At 46.0% G+C, this 18,696-nt stretch overlaps 1 protein-coding gene across 6 annotated transcripts in view; it reads right to left on the bottom strand.

The window, feature by feature from the left end:
- Positions 1-18,696, bottom strand: part of ADAMTS9 (ADAM metallopeptidase with thrombospondin type 1 motif 9) — a 159,627-nt gene that overhangs the window by 15,988 nt on the left and 124,943 nt on the right. For all 6 annotated transcript variants that reach the window (XR_012906430.2, XM_075938510.2, XM_075938509.2 and 3 more), the window contains 6 exons: positions 7,786-7,956; positions 5,541-5,735; positions 2,660-2,792; positions 1,901-1,995; positions 1,650-1,744; positions 1,423-1,556 (listed from right to left, as the gene is read on the bottom strand). Coding sequence is in view for 5 of the 6 variants with exons in the window: in XM_075938510.2 (XP_075794625.2) it covers positions 1,423-1,556; positions 1,650-1,744; positions 1,901-1,995; positions 2,660-2,792; positions 5,541-5,735; positions 7,786-7,956 (823 nt within the window). In the remaining variant the exon portion in view is untranslated. The remainder of the gene's footprint in view (positions 1-1,422; positions 1,557-1,649; positions 1,745-1,900; positions 1,996-2,659; positions 2,793-5,540; positions 5,736-7,785; positions 7,957-18,696) is intronic.

Raw genomic sequence — 18,696 nt, 5'->3', positions numbered from 1 at the left:
CAGTTGATTGATTTCGAATAACGAACCGCTATCAAACTGGGATTGTCAGAGGAGTCCATGGAGATTAAATGAGCATTTCCTTTTCTGTTTCAGTGGGGTTTGGATGTCTCATTCCTTTATGAGCCTTTGCAAATCGGAACCTTCCAGTTTCTATAGCTCACGTGGCAGGTGCTTCGAGATTTGAAAAGGAAGTGACAGCACTCATGAGAGCTTGGTTTTATCTAGCGGTTTAAAGCATCTGCACTCCTTACCACCTCAACGCCAGTACTAATGATAGCTTGTATTTTTCACTTATTCACTCAGAACTGACACCTAGCAAATTCGATGTGTCAGGCCCCTCTTGGAGTCAGTCTCGACGGGCCGTCAGACATGCACCCCGAGCTCACCCAGCCTCAATGGGCGTGGCAGGGTCAGGATTTCTATGGGATAGTTGAACGTCTCGCCCTGTTCCCATTGCCATGTTCCCAAGGGTTCGGTGCACTGCCTGCAGAAGTCAAGGGAAAGACTCCCATTGACTTCAATGACCATTGGATCCGGCCCTTAAAGAGCGCAGAGTTCAGACCTGACTGCATTAGTGGGAGTTCTTTACCAGAATGTTCCATGCATTGGAGCCGTATCCTGCAATTGCAGCTAATGGGGTGGGGTGTGTGTGTGTGTGTGTGTGTGTGTGTGTGTGTGTGTGTGTGTGTGGTGGGTGTGAGATAGTGTGTGTGTGTGTCTGTGTGAGTGAGAAAGAGTGTATGTGTGTGAGTGAAAGTGTGCGTGCCTGTGTGCATGAGAGAGTGTGTGAGTGAGTGAAAGAGAGAGAGAGGGGGTGGGTGGGTGGATGAGTGTGAGAGTGTGTGTGTGTGTCTGTGAGAGAGAGAGTGTATGTGTGTTTGTGTGTGTGTGAGTGAGGGTGTGAGAGAGGGTGTGAGTATGTGAGTGAGAGAGGTTGTGTGAATGTGTGTGTACGAGTGAGAGAGTGTGTGGGGGGTGGGAGTGAGACAAAGTGTGTGTGAGTGTGTGTGTGAGAGAGTGTGTGTGTGTGTGAGAGAGAGAGAGAGAGAGATATGCACACAGGCAGGGCCAGGCTCTCCGGGGTTCTATTTTCCATTTGATTCCAATTTTGCACACAATAAAAACCAAGCAACACACAAACCCAGCTGAGTTCACAGCAAGGGAAGGGATCATTCAAAGGAATGAGAAACCAGTCATTATTCCGTGTTATTCCCTGTTTGAAGGGAAATACAGTTTATCATTCCTAGTGCACCTAAGCGGCTTTAGGGGAAAGATCTGAGGAGCTCTACATTTCAATGATCGGGTATAAAACGAGAGGATGTCTTTTATAGGACAGCCCAAGAGCATTGCTCACTAAACTCCCTCTCTTGGCGTGTAGTTACAGCTCCATCTCGGTTAAAAAAGGCCCTGTTTTTTACTCACTTATTATCTGCATAACACTCAGGTCCAGCCTGACTTTGCTGAAGGAAGAAAATCCAGCTGCTGTGTAATCTTTTCTGCACTGGCAGTCTTCTCGTCTGCTCCCGTTATACGGACATTCGGTCGGGTTATGTAATCTAAATCAAAAGAAAACCCTTTCTACTCATGACAGGAAAATAATGCCATGGAAAACAAAGCAGCATGAAGCCCCAAGTCAAGAGATTGCTTACCTGTAGCCATACACTTCAGAGAAATTCTCTGCATCCCCACTGACAAGACTCACATACTCTTTGGGGCTTTCCGTCTGCATCCCGGCACAGTATATCTGAGAGTGCAAGAGAACGTCATTCTGTCAGACACTTTCGGCAAAAAGCACATCTCTAGAAAATGGACGGTGAGAAATGCCACGGTGGAAGTGAAGAGCCACACACAAGATAACCTTGCAGCTTCCAGAGAAGTGCAACAAACTGTCAAAACACACCTTTAATATCCTTCCTTGAACTTTAAGGTAATATTCACCATCTTCCATCACGCCTTTGAGTCTCTGAACCTCTTGGCAGCTGCTTGGTAACTCACCTGAAACGACACCGAAAGAGTTGTACAGGTCGTGCCTCTGTAAACCAGGGCACTCAGGGCTGGCAATATCTGTGGCCCAGCACGACCATGGATGTTCCAAGATCAGAGAGCCCTGCTTTGCTTTGGGGGAGGGAGGGCCCAGGAGCCTGGTCTGATGCGGGGGCTGGGGTGGGGCTGGAGCCCAGCGCACAGCCCAGCTGGGCTGACTGGGGGGGGGGGGACCTGAAAGTTGGGAAGTTGCCATGCTGCTCGGGGAGGAAAGAGGGTGGGAGCCAGGAAGTCCCACCCCAAGTGGCTCAGCTGGGCTGCGGGAGCAAGGTGGGTCAGGAGCTGGGAAGCCCGGAGGGATGGCAGGGCAGAGGGTGTAGCCAGCAGAAGAGGGGCCAGAATTGACCTGCCCTGGTCTGGCAAAATCTCTTGTCCAGGACCAGTCAGGTCCCAAGGGTGCTAGACTAGCGAGGTCCAACCTGTATTTGAGAAGTCACTGGAGGTCACATGCCTTGCGGGAGCGCTGGTGCCCAGACCCAGTGAAACAGCCTCACCCATGTTTAAATTTAAGGCTATGAATCGTTCCAGGGAAATCAAGGGCCTGGCGTGGGAAATGCCCGGGACTCATGGACTAAAGTCAAGAGACTGAACGGAAAGCCCCAATCCATAGACTCACAGTCATGGATGTTGTGACATGTCCTCCTCTCTTCGGGCTTTAACTCGGCATGGCACAAAGCGCTAGCCTGGTCATCGTTGGTTAGGCATTGCACCGACCGGTGCATCACCCCAATGCCACAAGTCACCGAGCACTAGGAAAGAAAACACTCTCAGTATGATTCCATTCCTGGCGCTTATGGTGCTAAAACGCAGATGGTTGGTTGGTCAAGATCAGATTGCCACGGTCTGAGCCCACTGTAGTGTAATCCACATACCCTGGGTATGTCTACACTTGCAGCCTAATTCGAAATAGGGCTGCAAATGTAGGCATTCAAAATTGCAAATCAAGCCCGGGATTTAAATATCCCGTGCTTGATTCGCATCTTCCTAGCCAGGCGCTATTTTTGAAATTGACAAGACCGGAATAACTGCCCGCGTCTACACGCGGCCATGAAACGGCCGTTCAAAATAAAGCCCTATTTCAAACTACCTGTTAACCCTCATTGCAGGAGGAATAACAGGTAGTTCGAAAGAGGGCTTTATTTCGGATGGCCGTTTCACTGCCGCATGTAGACGCGGGCAGTTATTCCAGTCTTATCAATTTCAAAAAATGGCGCCTGGCTGGGAAGATTCAAATCAAGCGCAGGATATTTAAATCCCGGGCTTGATTTGCAATTTCGGACGCCTATATTTGCAGCCCTATTTCGAATTAGGCTGCAAGTGTAGACATACCCCTAGTGTGGGTCCCTGTCCCATGGAGTGGCACTTAGACCACTTACAGCAAGAAATGAGAATAAGGGAGCTCTACAGCCTAAGCTGAGCACCAGCTGGCTTTTAGCTCAAGTAGTAGCGGCACCTACATTAAGCTTCCTAGGTTCAAGTCCACCTGGTGGCAGGTACAATAGCTCATGGTGAACTATGAACACGCATTGAGTTCCATAGATTTCAATGGGACTTCTCACTGGTCTTCAAGTGCTTTGTTGCACTGAGGCAGAAATAGTCCAAGGGAACCATATGGTCAAGCAAAGAGGCCCAATGGCTGCTCCCGCCACTTGCTCAGCCCAGTTATTGACACTGTTTTGCACCAGCGGGGCAGCACAATAGATAAAACATTCAGTAGGGGGCCTGACTCCAAGTGAATCTCGGCTTACGAATGTAACGCTCTGCTCCAGGGTATAGAAAGGCCCCTTGGAACAAACATGGGATCATTTAAAGTTTCATATCCAAGTTGTGCAAAACATGGGGTGAAACGGTAGCTACACCTGGGCTCTCTTTAAAACCCAAACTCAAAAGGAATCTCAGGTAAGGACTGAAAAGAAAAGAAGTGCTTGAACTAGACTCTATAAATAGAAACCATCCAGTTTTGCATAGGCCTGAATTTTCAAGAGTGAAGTGTGATTTCGAGTACTCTCCACATCTGGTACCCAACTGGAGACACCTGAAAAAGGCCAGCAGTCCCATTTGGGTCTAAAATTCAGGACCATTTACAGAGTCTCAGGATCGGTAGCCAGAATCTCTAGTTCTTGTTGAAAATTTGTTCTTAACTAGTGCATCGTAAGATGGCAGAAGACAATTTTCATGCGTTAGAGCCAATCACAAATTACCAATTTGTGCCTGTCACAGTGATCACTCTATTGGTCCTGGGGCCATAACACTTCAACGGGAGCAGAATGGGACCCACAATTTGAACGTCACACTGATAATTATTTCCCCACTACATTATTTTGAAAAACAAAGATTGGCAAATCCATGGAAGTTACAATTGTTGGTAAGGACAACAGGGCAAATCAACAGCCAAGTGTTTACTTCCTGAAGGGTGTGCGACTCTGAAAAGAGATTATATTAACTGAGACAAATTTCACGATGTTTTGCTTGACTCAACCCTCATAAAACTTCGAGACATAAACTTAAATGCCGGAGGTGTGTTAATGAACCAAACTTCCTGGGAGAAAGAGAGAATTAGAAAGAATGGCAAAATCTTCAAAGTGATTGTTGCCTTAGCTGAAATCTGATCTGGTGATACAAGGTCCAGAAAAGGTTGGGTACTATATTAAATTTACACTGAAAGGCTAGTTTCTTTTCAATGCTCTATCAGAGCATTTGAAGGAAGGGGGGAAATGAAAGTGGGATTCTTTATATGCTGATGCTCCAACTTGTTCAAATGTTGGTGCATCATTTATTCACATATTAAGCCAGGGGTTGGGACCCTTGTTTGGGTCGGGGGCTGCTGACCCATAGTAAAATCAGTTGGGGCTGCATGCAAGTGAGAAGCAAATAAAAAACTCCAAACCAAAACATCCCCTCACGACGTGATTCCCGACTGAGAAGGAGAAAGACACTTTGCACATTCACCAGACCATAAGGGGGCTCAGCCTAGTAGATTTTGTGTGCTTCAGCCCTGTGGTGGGTTAGCAGGATGTGGGGTAGCTGGGGGTAGCCCTGAGCCTTAGGGGCTGGATCCAGGCAAGCTGGGGACCGCATCCGGGCCCTGGCCCTGAGGTTTCCCACCCCTCTATAAAACCTTGAACATCTACATGAATGAATTGCATCCAAAATAGACAGCCAACCATCGCTTTTGCTAGATCCCAGGCAAAAGGTCACTTCTGCTATTTTGCCCACGTGTGCAAAGGCTGCTGGACTATACAAGCTACATGGGATGCCATGAGAAAGACAAGTAGACACTGGACTGTTATCAAGGGAGCCGTCAGCTGTTTGACATCCAGGTATGGGATCCTTGGGCACATGCAAAGCCACGTAGGCTAAGTCTTCCTTCTCCCTGAATGCCTGTTAACCGATGTATCAATTTTGGGCCAACGTTTGGACCCACTAGCTCAACTTAAACCTCTCTCGCCCCCTGGTGGTACAACCTCCCTCCAGGCACAACTACTCCTTAAACTTACGCTTCCCCAGTTGCCAACGCGCCACGATGCCAGGACTGGACATTCCCCGAGGTAGCAGGTGCGGACATTTGGTGGCTGGGTGCCAGGGCAGTTGTCTACATTCTGGTAACCGTACTCGTAATGGTCCTTCTCGGTGTAAATTTCGCTGCATGAGACCAGCCTTTGCTCATAGCCCTTGCCGCAGGTCACAGAGCACTAGGGGAAACGGAGGAGTTTGGTTAACATTGTACATGGCCGCTCACTGTACCTCTTTGAGAAGTAGGGAAAAAGAAAGACTAGCTTGCATTTTCCTGCCAGTTAAAGAGGGGAGGGGAAGGGAGACTATATAGTTGTCCTGTGAATGACAAATAACTGACCGGCATGTATGTCTTAAAATTACAGTGCTCAGTGCACCTGCTGATTACTGCAGTGGTCACTGGCGACCTACAAATCCAAGTACCACAATTAGCCACAGATCACATTCTAACCCCATTCCTGAATATTAGCACTGTTCACAAGTCGTCTCACGTGGACAGAGCCTCAGTTGCTATCAGTCTGAATGCACAAGTCCACGGATTTTGGTGGGACTCCTTGTACCGGACGGCATTCCTCCTCACAAGTAGGGGCAGGAGCATGTGGCCATCAGTGAACAGTGACATGTGGCCATGGATCTGCCTTGTTCCACGGGGTTTTCAGAAAAAGGTGAGTGAGGGAGATACATCTGCTCTGCAACATAGGCCAGGAGGGGGGAAAAATGATATCCCATGAATTTAACAGCAGTGGGGATGAAGACAGGGCTGATTTGTGCAGTCGCATAAGCCCCGATTCTGCAAACATGCACACACGCAAGTTTATGCCTGAGAGTAGCCCCACAGCAATGGATAAAGTCAAGACTATGCATGAGCATTTACAGGATTGGGCCCACAGTAAGTTACTGGAGCAGATACCAGAAAAAAAAAACCATATGGCACTTGGGGAAGGCTGGGTCACAACTGGTCTTCCCAAAAATCTCTCTCCCCCCTGTATTTTCTTGGTCTCCCCTCCACCCTAGCTTTTACCATTTCTTTTTTCCCCCTCTCTCATCTCTGCTGTGTCAGCAGAGGCCCTGTCATTTTCCCCTGCAACTCTTCCAAGCGGAAAACACCCCTTCACTTGACGCAGAAGGAAACAACCTGCCATTAGCCTGTTTCCTTCTGCGGTGAGTTCTGCCTGCAAAGGGAAGTAGCGTTTTCCTCGGCACACCTCTTCCTTCACGCTTTAGGTGGCAAATCCTATTCGCTTTACTCCCACGAGTCGCCTGATGAGTGCCAGCGAGAGCGCTAGGGTCAGGAAAGCGGGCAGGATCGGGCCCTCAAATGCTACGCTACGCAGGACTCAGAAGGATCTACTCCTTATGCCGATCTTCAAAGGCTAGATTCTAGGCTGATGAAATTGCTGTCGTTCCGCTGAACCCAATGGAGTTGATTCCCACCAGCTAAGGATATGTCTCTATTGGAACTGTGCAAAGTGGAGGGTTTGGGTGACTGTGCTCACTCATATTGGGTATGTCTACACTACAGGGTTTTTTCGGAAAAAAGTGGCCTTTTTTTGAAAAAACTTCCCCTGCCTCTACACTGCTGCTGCATTCTTTCAAAATCGAAAGAATGCGGCAGTTTTTTCGACCATGGAAAACCTCGTTTTACGAGGAAGAACGCCTTTTTTCGAAAGTGCTATGTAATGCAAACTGCTTTTTCGAAAGAGAGCATCCAGACTGCCTGGGTGCTCTCTTTCGAAAAAGTGGCTTGGTTTTTCGAAAGTACTGGTTGTAGTCTAGATGCTCTTTTTTCGAGAGAGGCTTTCTCGAAAGAGTCTTTCGAAAAAGCCTCTTTCAAAAGAGGCTTGTAGTCTAAACATAGCCATTCCGGGTACAAACATATTTACTATCCACTGGACAGTAGAGGGAATAAAACCCACTTCAAGTTAATCAACCATGATTTGTATTGGAAACTGATCTTTACAAAATAGCAACAAAATAGTAATTAAACTCTTCAGCACCACGCTGTTCCGGCCCCTCAACCCAGGTTATTCTTGGCAGGGGGTGTCAGGGCTTAGCCCTCCCCGGGGGAAAAATTGGGAGTTTTTGGTCATGTCCCCAACGTGGTGCAAATCAGCAAGGCTCCATCGAAGTCAAAGATTTGCTGTTCAGATGGTACAGTCAGACCCTCATCAGGCTAATGCTGTTGAGACTCACAGTCCAATCAGCAAGACGATTCCCAACGGCACTCACCTCAGACCACTCTCCCGTAATCCAGATGTACTCGCAAGGTGGTAAGTGGCAGCTCTCACTATCAGGGGGTCGCTTGCTTACATCACAATTCGTGTTGTCCTCCTCTTGGTTATTCTGATTCCTGCACACAACTTTACGGTACCGGGACCCTTCCCCACACGTTTTCGTGCACTGCCGATAAAAGGAGAGACGTCATCTAATGGTACTTATGAAGGCTCTTGCTTTCTCTTACTATTTTTATTAGCTGTAGCGACTAATGGTCACAAGTGAGATCAAGGCGAAACTCATAACGAGACAGTCCCTGTCTTGAACAACAAACATCTATAAAGGGGAAACAGAGGCATAAGAGGCTGAATGATTTTCCCAAGGTCATACAGCTAATCAGTCGAAGACATGGGTAGATCATTGGAGTCCCAGACCAGTGCCTTCCCCACTCACTAAACCGCACCTGCCTTCTGTTTCATTGCCCATTTGAAATTAAATGAATGTAAAATATGGTTTTGCTTCCTTATCGGCCACCCTTATTTTGAGACTAGGAATTGTTCCGGGACTGCTCAAGCCAAATGCAACAAGAGTTGCCAAAAGTCAATAGGGTGGCACTTTTCCGTTTCTAAATGCTGGTGGATCCTTAGCTAACTTGTGCAACCCCTATGGAAGAATTAACTTCAGTGAGGGTTTATGTATTTCGATTTAGCCAATAATATATCAAGGAGAATGGCAGGTGACCGGAGAGTAGACAGAACATGCATGGGAAAATTAGGGAGAAGATGAACTTATAAAATCAAAGAACTCTAGAACTGGAAGGAACCTTGAGAGGTCATCAAGTCCAGCCTCCTGCCCTCATGGCAGGACAAAACACCATCTACATCATCCCTGATAGATGTCTATCCAACCTGCTCTTAAATATCTCCAGTGATGGAGATTCCACAACTTCCCTTGGCAATTTATTCCAGTGTTTAACCACCTTGACAGTTATTTTCTCTTTACTGTGCAATCTAAACCTCCCTTGTTGCAATTTAAGCCCATTGCTTCTTGTCCTATTAGAGGGTAAGAAAAATATTTTTTCTCTCTCCTCCTAACAATCTTTTCGGTACTCAGAAGGTGTTATGTCCCCTCTTTTTTCCAGAATATTACCTCCCCCCACAAATCTTTCAATCTTCCCTCATAGGTCATGTTTTCTAGACCTTTACTCATTTTTTTCGCTCTTCTCTGGACTTTCTCCAATTTGTCTACATCTTTTCACAGCTTGGGACTCTTCTTGAGAGTGTGTCTGGAAAATGCACATTTGAGATGGTTAGCCATGTGATAAGAATGGAAGAAGAATGACCGGCCAAGAAAGCATGAGAGGAAAAGCACTGCAATGGAATACAGAGGATACTATGGAAAGACTCTGTCAAGAGAAGACTGAAGAGAAAAGGACTTGAACTGCAAGGCCTATAAGGATAGTTTGACTTCTACATTTGGGGAAACAACTGCGGCCAGATCAATGAAGCTGTGGGGGAAAGAGGCAAATTCTGCACCTTCCTGACTCCCCCATGGCCCTCTCCAAACTACGCCCATGCCCATAACCTGCACCATGAACCAGAAAGAGCAGCAAAGAATCCTGGGCACTCCGACACCATGTAAACCGGAAAAGGAGTTGAAATGGGAAGTGAACTGGGGTTTATGTATTTTGATTAATTAAAAGCATCTATGACCAATTTAAAAAAATGATTCATGTCTTACACAAAAGATAGGAGCCCAGAGAAGGACCCGGGAAGAAAAGTTCTCCAACGATTACTCGTTTCAAGCAATCAGCTAGCTACGTACAGTACACACCCACCACCCTTTACAACAATCTCAGCGCTTCAAAAAGAGGGATGGAAATGGCTTACCGGTTCCAGGTAAGCAGTAGCGGCTGGAACTGCTCCCTGCCCACCCAGCAGGTGGGTGCTCCAGCCCTGTGGGGCCCACCACAGCCCCTGTCCATGGCCTTCCTCGCCTCAGGTTACACCCCATCTCTTTGGGAGTGGGGCCAACAAGAGCTGCCGGTCCCGCTCCCAAGGAGCTGGCTGCAGAGCCTGCAGCGAAACCTCCCAGGAAGTGGGGCTGGCTGCCCTTGCTGGCCTCATCCCCAGAGAAGGCTTTCTAAGCCCTTCTGCAGCCACCGGAGACAGGACGTGTCTCCTTGTCCTCTACTAGTGGAGAAACACTCCGGCCGCACAGTTGTGTTCAACTAGAGTAGGGGTCCTTCCTCCACTCATGCAAACAGCTTCTCTACTCAAAGTGTATTCCACCCAAAGTAGGGAAGAGCAGGAGGCACCCGGAGCAGGAAAGTCAAAAGGAAAAATGAACAGGCTGTACTGGGCTTGTAAATAAATGGTTCATTAACAGCCAATTGCTTGAAAATGATCGTTGGATATAGGGGGTAGGAATGGTCTTCCCCTAAGGAAAGGATATTTTCAATCATAGAACACTTGAACTGGAAGGGAACTCGAGAGATTGCGGCAGGACCAAGCACTGTCTAGATCAGTGGTTCTCAAACTTCTTGGCATCATGCACTCTTTCTAATTTTTCAAAAAACCCTCACTCCCCCCCCCCAACAGCAAAACTTGAGCAAAAAAAAAAACCTGATGGGGGGGGGGAAAGAGGCACTGGGTTGCCTTACGCCGCCCCCTGGAATTTCTTCACACATCCCAGTTTGGGAACTCATGGTCTAGGTCATCCCTGACAGATGTCCAAATAACCTGCTCTTAAATATCTCCAGAGATGGAGATTCCACAACCTCCCTAGGCAATTTATTTCAGTGTTTAACCACCCTGACAGGTAGGAAGTTTTTCCTAATGTCCAACCTAAACCTCCCTTGCTGCAGTTTAATCTGCCCCTCCACATGTGAAGTAAGCTAGGATTCATAAAACTTTTTAAACTCTGAATCAGTCCCTGATTTCCTCTGATGAGTGAGATCTACCAAGTGAACCCAAGTAAAAGACAGCACTATCAGAGCCTTTTGGTTTTCATTAGCTGTCAGAACCCAGACGGCAAATGATTTCCGGAGAAGGCTGAAATAAAATGTCAATAAGTAGGCGCACGGAGGTTCTGAGGAGCATAGCCCTTTGGTTCAGAGGGCTCCCAGGAAATACAAGGTAATGGAACAATATTTCGTAAGTGGTGTCCATACAAAGCTGCAAATTATTTTGGAGAAGTAATGTAGCAGCTCTTAGGCAACAATCAACATTACAAAATCTGCAGTCTGGCAAAAGACCCCATGGGCTGTATGTGCTTTCAACCTTATTTACTCTCTTGTTGTAAGTCCCTAGAGTGGAAATTTCCCCGAGGTCTGAACTGAAATGGAGCACTCCTAACAGGAACAGAATCCTTTGTTTGACTGTGATTTCCCCAGAGAGGGAGCCAAATGTGCGATATTTGCCCTCCTCAGCGATCGCCGCATGGTATAAGCAGAGAAGTCCTTTAAATTAAATTTAAAAGTGGGTTACTGGATTTGCTAAGCACAGCCAACCAAAAGTGGTAACTGTCCCTTTTCCAAGGCAGCCTGTACTTTAACCGCAGTTCTCCTTTCTAATTAGGGAGTTTCACTGGAACTCTGGATGCGGCAGGAGGGGGAATAAGCCAGGCTGATGGCAGCACCTATAAATACAAATAGGCTGTGTCTTGACTGGCAAGTTTTTCCAGAAAATCAGCCGCTTTTCCGGAAAAACTTGCCAGCTGTCTACACTGGCCGCTTGAATTTCCGGAAAAGCACTGACGATCTCATGTAAGATCGTCAGTGCTTTTCCGGAAATACTATGCTGCTCCCGTTTGGGCAAAAGTCTTTTTCCGAAAGACTTTTGCGCAAAAGGGCCAGTGTAGACAGCACAGTAGTGTTTTCCGCAAAAAAGCCCCAATAGCGAAAATGGCGATCGGGGCTTTTTTGCGGAAAAGCGCGTCTAGATTGGCCACGGACGCTTTTCCACAAAAAGTGCTTTTGCGCAAATCTAGACGCGCTTTTCCAAAAATGCTTTTAATGGAAAACTTTTCCGTTAAAAGCATTTTCGGAAAATCATGCCAGTGTAGACATAAACATACAGTAGACTTCCAATAATCCGGCACCTTTGGGAGCTAGGTGGTGCCAGATTATCGGTTATGCCAGAGTACCAACCCAAGAGGTACTATAAGGGGGCATACTCCCAAACCCATCTCCCTGCCCTTCCCTCCCCCAGACCCAAACACCATTCTTCCCTGCTGTAACCCAGTCCCTCTTCTCTCCCAACCTTCTTTCTGGGTCCTGAAGCAGCTGCCTGTGCTCAGCGGCCGGCTGCTAGCACATGCAGGCTGGAAGCTGTGTGCTCTGGGGACCGTGAGCGGAACAGCGCGCGCGCATGCGGCTCACAGAAGCCCGGCTGTGAGAGCAGCTGACTGGAGCACTTCTGGGTTCCAGTTGGTGCTGGGCTATTGGGAGTGCCGGACCACTGGATCCCGGACAACTGGAGTATTACTGTACATAGTAATAAGCAGAGTATACAGAGACGGCAATCTACTGGCGTCTGAAAAACTGGTGGCACAGAATGGCTCATATTTTACTTACAAGACTTTTCTTAGACAGTCCAGAATGGCCACACTTGAAACTGGTGTCCCTTGTCCCCAAAGCAGGTTCTTCTCGCCCCTACAAAGTTTGCCCACTTTAGAGATGTGAATGGTTAACTGGATAACTGGTAAGTGTCACCCTTACCAGGTGATACTTACCAGTTATGGTAAACCAGCTGGAGCTGCAGCACCCTTCCCTCGTCTGTGGGCAGGGGGATACTCCAACTCCATAGGGTACGCCGTGGGCATGGGCACCACAACCCAGCCAAAGCAGCCCCCACCCATCTGTTTAATTGGTTAATCGTTTAAACGTTATACTGGATTTTACATCCCTAGCCCACTTATAAAGTTTGTTGATGATGCCTCGTGGGGGGGATTGCAAGTGTTTTGGAGGATAGGGTCATAATTCAAAATGATCTGGACAAACCGGAGAAATGGTCTGAGATAAACAGGATGAAGTTTAATAAAGACAAATGCAAAGTGCTCCACTTAGGAAGGAACAATCCGTGTCACACATACAGAATGGGAAGTGACAGTCTAGGAAGGAGTACGGCAGAAAGGGATCAAGGGGTCATACTGGACCACAAGCTATATATGAGTCAACAGTATGAGACTGTTGCAAAAAAAAGCAAACATGATTCTCGTATGCATTAACAGGAATGTTGTGAGCAAGACATGAGAAGTCATTCTTCTGCTCTATTCTGCACTGATTGGGCCTCAGCTGGAGTATTGTGTCCAGTTCTGGCCACCACATTTCAAGAAAGATGTGGAGAAATTGGAGATGGCTGAGAGAAGAGCAACAAAAATGATTAAATGTCTAGAAAACGTGAGTTGTGCAGGAAGACTGAAAGAATTGGGCTGGTGTAGTTTAGAAAAGAGAAGACAGAGAGGACATGAGAGAAGTTTTCAAGTGCCTAAAAGGGTGTTATAAAGAGGAGGGAGAGGGATTGAGAGCCCTGAGGGTCCTGGGAGGGGCATCCGTGGGCCAGATCTGGTGGCTTCGAAGGCCGGATTCAGCCCACGAGAGGTATTTTGCCCACACCTGATCTAGATGGTGCTTGGTTCCTCTCGGAGGGCAGGGGACTGGACTAAGGATGTGTCTAGACTACAGAGTTTTGTCAACAAAAGTGGACTTTTGTCGACAAAACTATACCTGCGTCCACACTGCCTTTGAGTTAAGTCGACATAACATCCACAAAACTCAGCAGTTTTGTCGACGTATGTAAACCTCATTCTACGAGGAATAACGCCTTTTGTCGACAGAGTTCTGTCGATAGAAGGCATTATTGCATCTACACTGTCCTTTGCGTCCACACTGTTATGTCGACAAAGCGGCTTGCTTTGTCAACAGAACTGGATGTAGTCTAGACGCTCTTTGTCGACAGAAGCTTTGTTGACAGTATCTGTCGACAAAACTTCTGTCGACAAAATCCTGTAGTCTAGACATACCCTAGATGACCTCTTGGGATCCCTTCCCATGCTAGTCATTTATGATTCTACGATCCTACAGTTTGCTTGAATTCTGATCTATTTGGTTCAACCGCAGTGATGGAAACTGTAGTTCAGTTGCGTGATTGTTCAAATAACTAAACTCTGCAGTGACAGCACTAATTGGGACAGTGGGTTTGATTTTGCAGCCATCTACCCACTAGGACGTTTATTGAGCCCATAAACTCATTTGACGGTAGGCCACTGAACAGCTGTAATATAAGAGCAGTGCCACGCATTTTAAATCGCTAATAGTTGCCTAGGGATTAACTCCATTAACTCCCATGTTGTGTCCCCCACAGAAGCCACCTGGTTTTCTAGCCATACGTTTTCAGGTTCTCTGCACCAGTGATGGTCACCTGGCTGTCTAACTTGTGCAGTCCCCAACTGTCCATTTTTTATCCAATATGATTTCATCTGACTATTTACATATTGTCCAAAATAAATGTCAATTAAAAATGATCCCATTCCAAAGTGAAATAGAGCACCATAAAAGGAATAAAATTGGTATATTAGAAATTCTAATTAGCTGCAGCAGGATTATAAAGTATTATTTATATCAAAGTGTGACAGTTCAGATAATCTGAAGAAGCTGCCCTTAATGACATGAGAGATTTATGTTGATATTTCATGTTAATGGCAGGTATAAATCTCTTGTTCACAGTTGACAACAGGGAATAGGTGTTAATAGAGGAGCCTGTAAAACAGGCAGAGTTTTCACAAGCATGGTCTTTATCCTCCTTCAAACTCCAGGTCTTGATAAACTATTTTGCTGACATTACAAACTGTAGGAATATTTCAACCCACTGTATAACTAGGTAAAGAAAACTGGATTACATTTTTATGAAAACTGGTACGGGTGTGTTTGTGTGTATGTCAAAATCTGAAATTTAAACAAAAATTCACATTTTAGAAATGTTCTATCAACTCTAGACATCAAAGTCACTTCATTAGACTTTCTGCCTGTATAAGATTTCCCCTGAAGTAACGAAAGCCAGAAATACACAATCTAGTGTGTGCGTATGTACACACATACATATACACGCACAAACACATACACATGACACTCTCACCCTCTCTATTTATATTTCCATTCTTTTGCAGCATGCTTGCACAAAGATTGATGTACAAATTCATTCCCTATCAATGTTGTGTTTTTCCTTTTGGCCCCACCCTTATTTCATCTTACAATTAACAAGGCCTTTTCAATTGACCTCCTTTTCATAGAATCAGAGTAGAAAGCCAGAAGGGACCGCTGGATCAAAAAGCATACCCCTCCTTATCATAGGCCACCAACACCATACAACACCTGCACACTCAACTCAACCACCTCAGCATCCTTCGCGATGTGAGAAATGAGAAGAGTTAACTAACAGATGATCTCCAGTATGCTCCCTATGGATACGCATTGGCAAGCTAGAATGGTGGGTTATAAACAAGAATTAAAATGCTTGACAAACTCCCTTTAAACATGAGACCAAAAAAGCGAATGGTGCTGTAATGTTATTTTAAGTCATGCCATTCACGTCAATTGGGTTCATTGCATTCCTTGTTCCGAGCACACGAATGCAATTTGTGCCTTGTCTCTATGGTTAACAAGCACGCTATATTTACATCTGGCAAGGAGGCGATTTTGCTTTAACTGCGCACCTGACAAAGTAAGAACCAATTCCAAGAGAAGGATTGCAACAGCTACACAGGGACACATTCAAAATTCCCAACATCCGCAGTGTATCTCTGTTCAAAATTGCTCATAGGCAGGAAAGGTTCTCTCCCATCCTCTATCCCTAAACCTTTCTTGGAATCCAATCTGTCACATGCTTAATATTTCCAGAGCGCACACCATCCGGTGGGGAGCCTTTCAAGAAACCAATGTAAACATCCACCTCCTACAAAAGCACTGGCAGTGGAGAGAAGAGGAGCGGATTATTCTCTCCACTTGTAAGAAAGTTGCAGAAAGAAGAAGCGAGGACGAGGGTTGGAGAAGTGGCTAATTACATTGCTTAGTAAGTACTAAAACCGCACGCTGGTGGGCAATCTGTTTTGCCTACCCCTTGCACATTCATTAGCTGACTGCGGTCAATGGGGGCTGTAGAAAAGAACAACGTGCTTTACAGTGAGCTTGGGACAACAGCTCAGCCTTTTCCCAATTTCTTGTAAATTACTGCACTTCTGTCTGAGGCAAAAGGCTCAGTCTATTCTGCTCTGCCTTTGTTTTTTACCTCCTGGCTGTGTCTAGACTGGCAAGTTTTTCCGCAAAATCATTTGGTTTTGCGGAAAAACTTGCCAGCTGTCTACACTGGCCGCTTCAATTTCCGCAAGAACATTGACGATCTCGTGTAAGATCGTCAGTGTTCTTGCGGAAATACTGTGCTGCTTCCGTTCAGGCAAAAGTCTTTTTCCAAAAGACTTTTGCGCAAAAGGGCCAGTGTAGATAGCACAGTAGTATTTTCCACAAAAAAGCCCCAATGGCTAAAATGGCGATCAGGGCTTTTTTGCGGAAAAGCGCGTCTATATTGGCCATGGACGCTTTTCCGCAAAAAGTGCTTTTGCGGAAAATCGTCCTGCCAATCTAGACGTGCTTTTCCGAAAATGCTTTTAATGGAAAACTTTTCAGTTAAAAGCATTTTCGGTAAATCATGCCAGTGTAGACGTACCCCTCAGTTTTGTAATGGCAGAGTTTAATTTCTGCAGCTGTAAGTCGGCGGCGCTCCATTCAACTCAATGGACTTACACCGCTTTACCACAGTCACAGCTCTGATGCCCAGGGTTTCTAGCAGTCTTGAATCATTCCTTAGCCACCCCGTATAACATCACTGCAGCTTTCAAATGTGAAGATGCAGCCACGCTGGTTAAAATTGGTCTGTAACATACTCCATGAGGCCAAGTATTACAGGGTCGTGAGGTATATGCAATAATCCCTTATGCTACTGGCTACAATGAGTGAATGTACTGTACGGGAACAAGTCAAGGCTGAGCGAACAGAGAAAGAAAGAAAGAAAGAAAAGGAAGAAGAGAGCGGCTGCCGTAACCTTGAATCTTCTTGCTGCAGATGAAACATTCCGCCGCCTTTGCAGGACTGAAAGGCTTTTTGTTTTAGCTGCGATTTGTTCCCTCTTATTTCTGGTATAAAACCACAGCAGAAGAGTAAAGAAAATGGAAGAGTTTGGGCCCATCAATATTCTGAGCAGGCGAACATAGTAAACACGAAGAGCTAGATCATCCTTTGCACTCTGAATAGAAGGACCCCCTCTGGCTGCCTAAACAGGCCTTAAAAAACGTATCCCTGCTTTAAGACCCTTTTGCATTGCAAAAGCACTGTCAAGGAGCCTTAGTGGAAATTAAGACCAGGCCCTCGATCACTTAATGATTATTTTGCTCTTTTTACAGGCAGGAATCTGCACCACTGCAGCCTTCATTAGTAACCACCGTGTCTGTTGGTTCAGAACACAGGCCCTGATCCGGCAGTATTAAAGCCATTGGGAGCTTTGCCATAGATTTCAATGAGTCCTCAATGCACGTCAAACCTCCACTGATGGCAATAAGGACTATGTGCTTGCAGCAGGAGGCAGAGCAAAAAGACACATTCAGCAGGTTGCCATTTGGATTGGAGAGAACGGAGAAAGTTCTGTTATATGCGAGGATGCCAAACAATTTTTCTCACAATAGCAGCAGACTAAAATCCCTCTCTGCTCAGAAACCACCTTCAGCCATTGTCTCCCATGACAGATCCAGCTGAACTGAATGGCATTTAAAATAAAAAACATTTTACATTTTCAAGTTGTTTGCCTTTTGCAGCATTTCTAACAGACCCTGCAATTTCCATTTAGCTAAAAATCACCCAAAATATCGCCAATAAATTAAATGTTTCAAAGGAGTCAGCAGCTTGTTGTCGATTTTTCTCAAAATACCTTTTTTTTAGGACAAATCCATCTGAAAAATTTCAAGCAGCCCTACTTCCACCCCTTTTCACTCCGTTCTTCCTTTTCTTTGTTCCTTCTCTACTTGCTCGGCCTTGACTTGTTCCCGTACAGTATGCTCACTCATTGCAGCTGGTAGCGTAAGGGTTTATTGTATATATCTCATGGCCCTGTAGTACTTGGCCTCGTGGAGTATGTTACAGACCAATTTTAACCAGCTTGGCTGCATCTTCACGTTTGAAAGGTGCAGGGATGTTATACAGGGCAGCCCAGGAATGATTCTCAGACTTCTAGAAACACTGGGCATCAGATCTGTGATTGAGGGAAAGCGGTGTAAGTCCATTGACTTGAATGGAACGCCGACGACTTTTGGGAGCCGGGCCTTTCCCCTACCAGTCACCATCACGCCACTTTGGGGCAACTACAGCCCTTCGGACATGGGAAAGTAATGGTAGAGTGTTACGTGTTTTAAGGGTATTTCAATACAAAGCAGCAGCTGGAAATAAGGGGGAGGCGTTAGTAACATGTGACCAGTCAGCTATCAATCGACTTATGTCTTGAGAACCTCTGACATAGGCCATTTTAAAGTAAAATTGGCTCTGCACTCTCATTTCTTGTATAGATCTACGAAATGGGATTCGTACACAATCATATGTATTTCCAGAAAAAAACCATCTGGCGTCATATTAAGCTTCCTGTGTTAATAATTGTCTCTGTGCTCTTCATTAGGAGTCTAAATTCTGAGGGCGCATGCCCTAAGAGGCATAAAAACCCTGCATTTAGGTAGTCAAATTGGCAAATATCCAAACGCAAGATTTAGACAGCTGAGAAGTCCACTTATAAGCCTTGGGAGATTGTAAGAATCCACAGCTTCTGTGCTGACCTTAAAGAGGCCTGGCTACATCCTAGTTTGCTCTTACTTTATTTACGGAGTCAGTGGGTG

The sequence above is a fragment of the Pelodiscus sinensis genome, chromosome 11, assembly GCF_052426305.1.
Source record: "Pelodiscus sinensis isolate ZL-2025 chromosome 11, ASM5242630v1, whole genome shotgun sequence".
In the NCBI taxonomy this organism is placed as follows: domain Eukaryota; kingdom Metazoa; phylum Chordata; order Testudines; family Trionychidae; genus Pelodiscus; species Pelodiscus sinensis.
The sequence above is the reverse complement of the archived record's forward strand: the minus strand, read 5'-3'. Positions and strand labels throughout refer to the sequence as shown.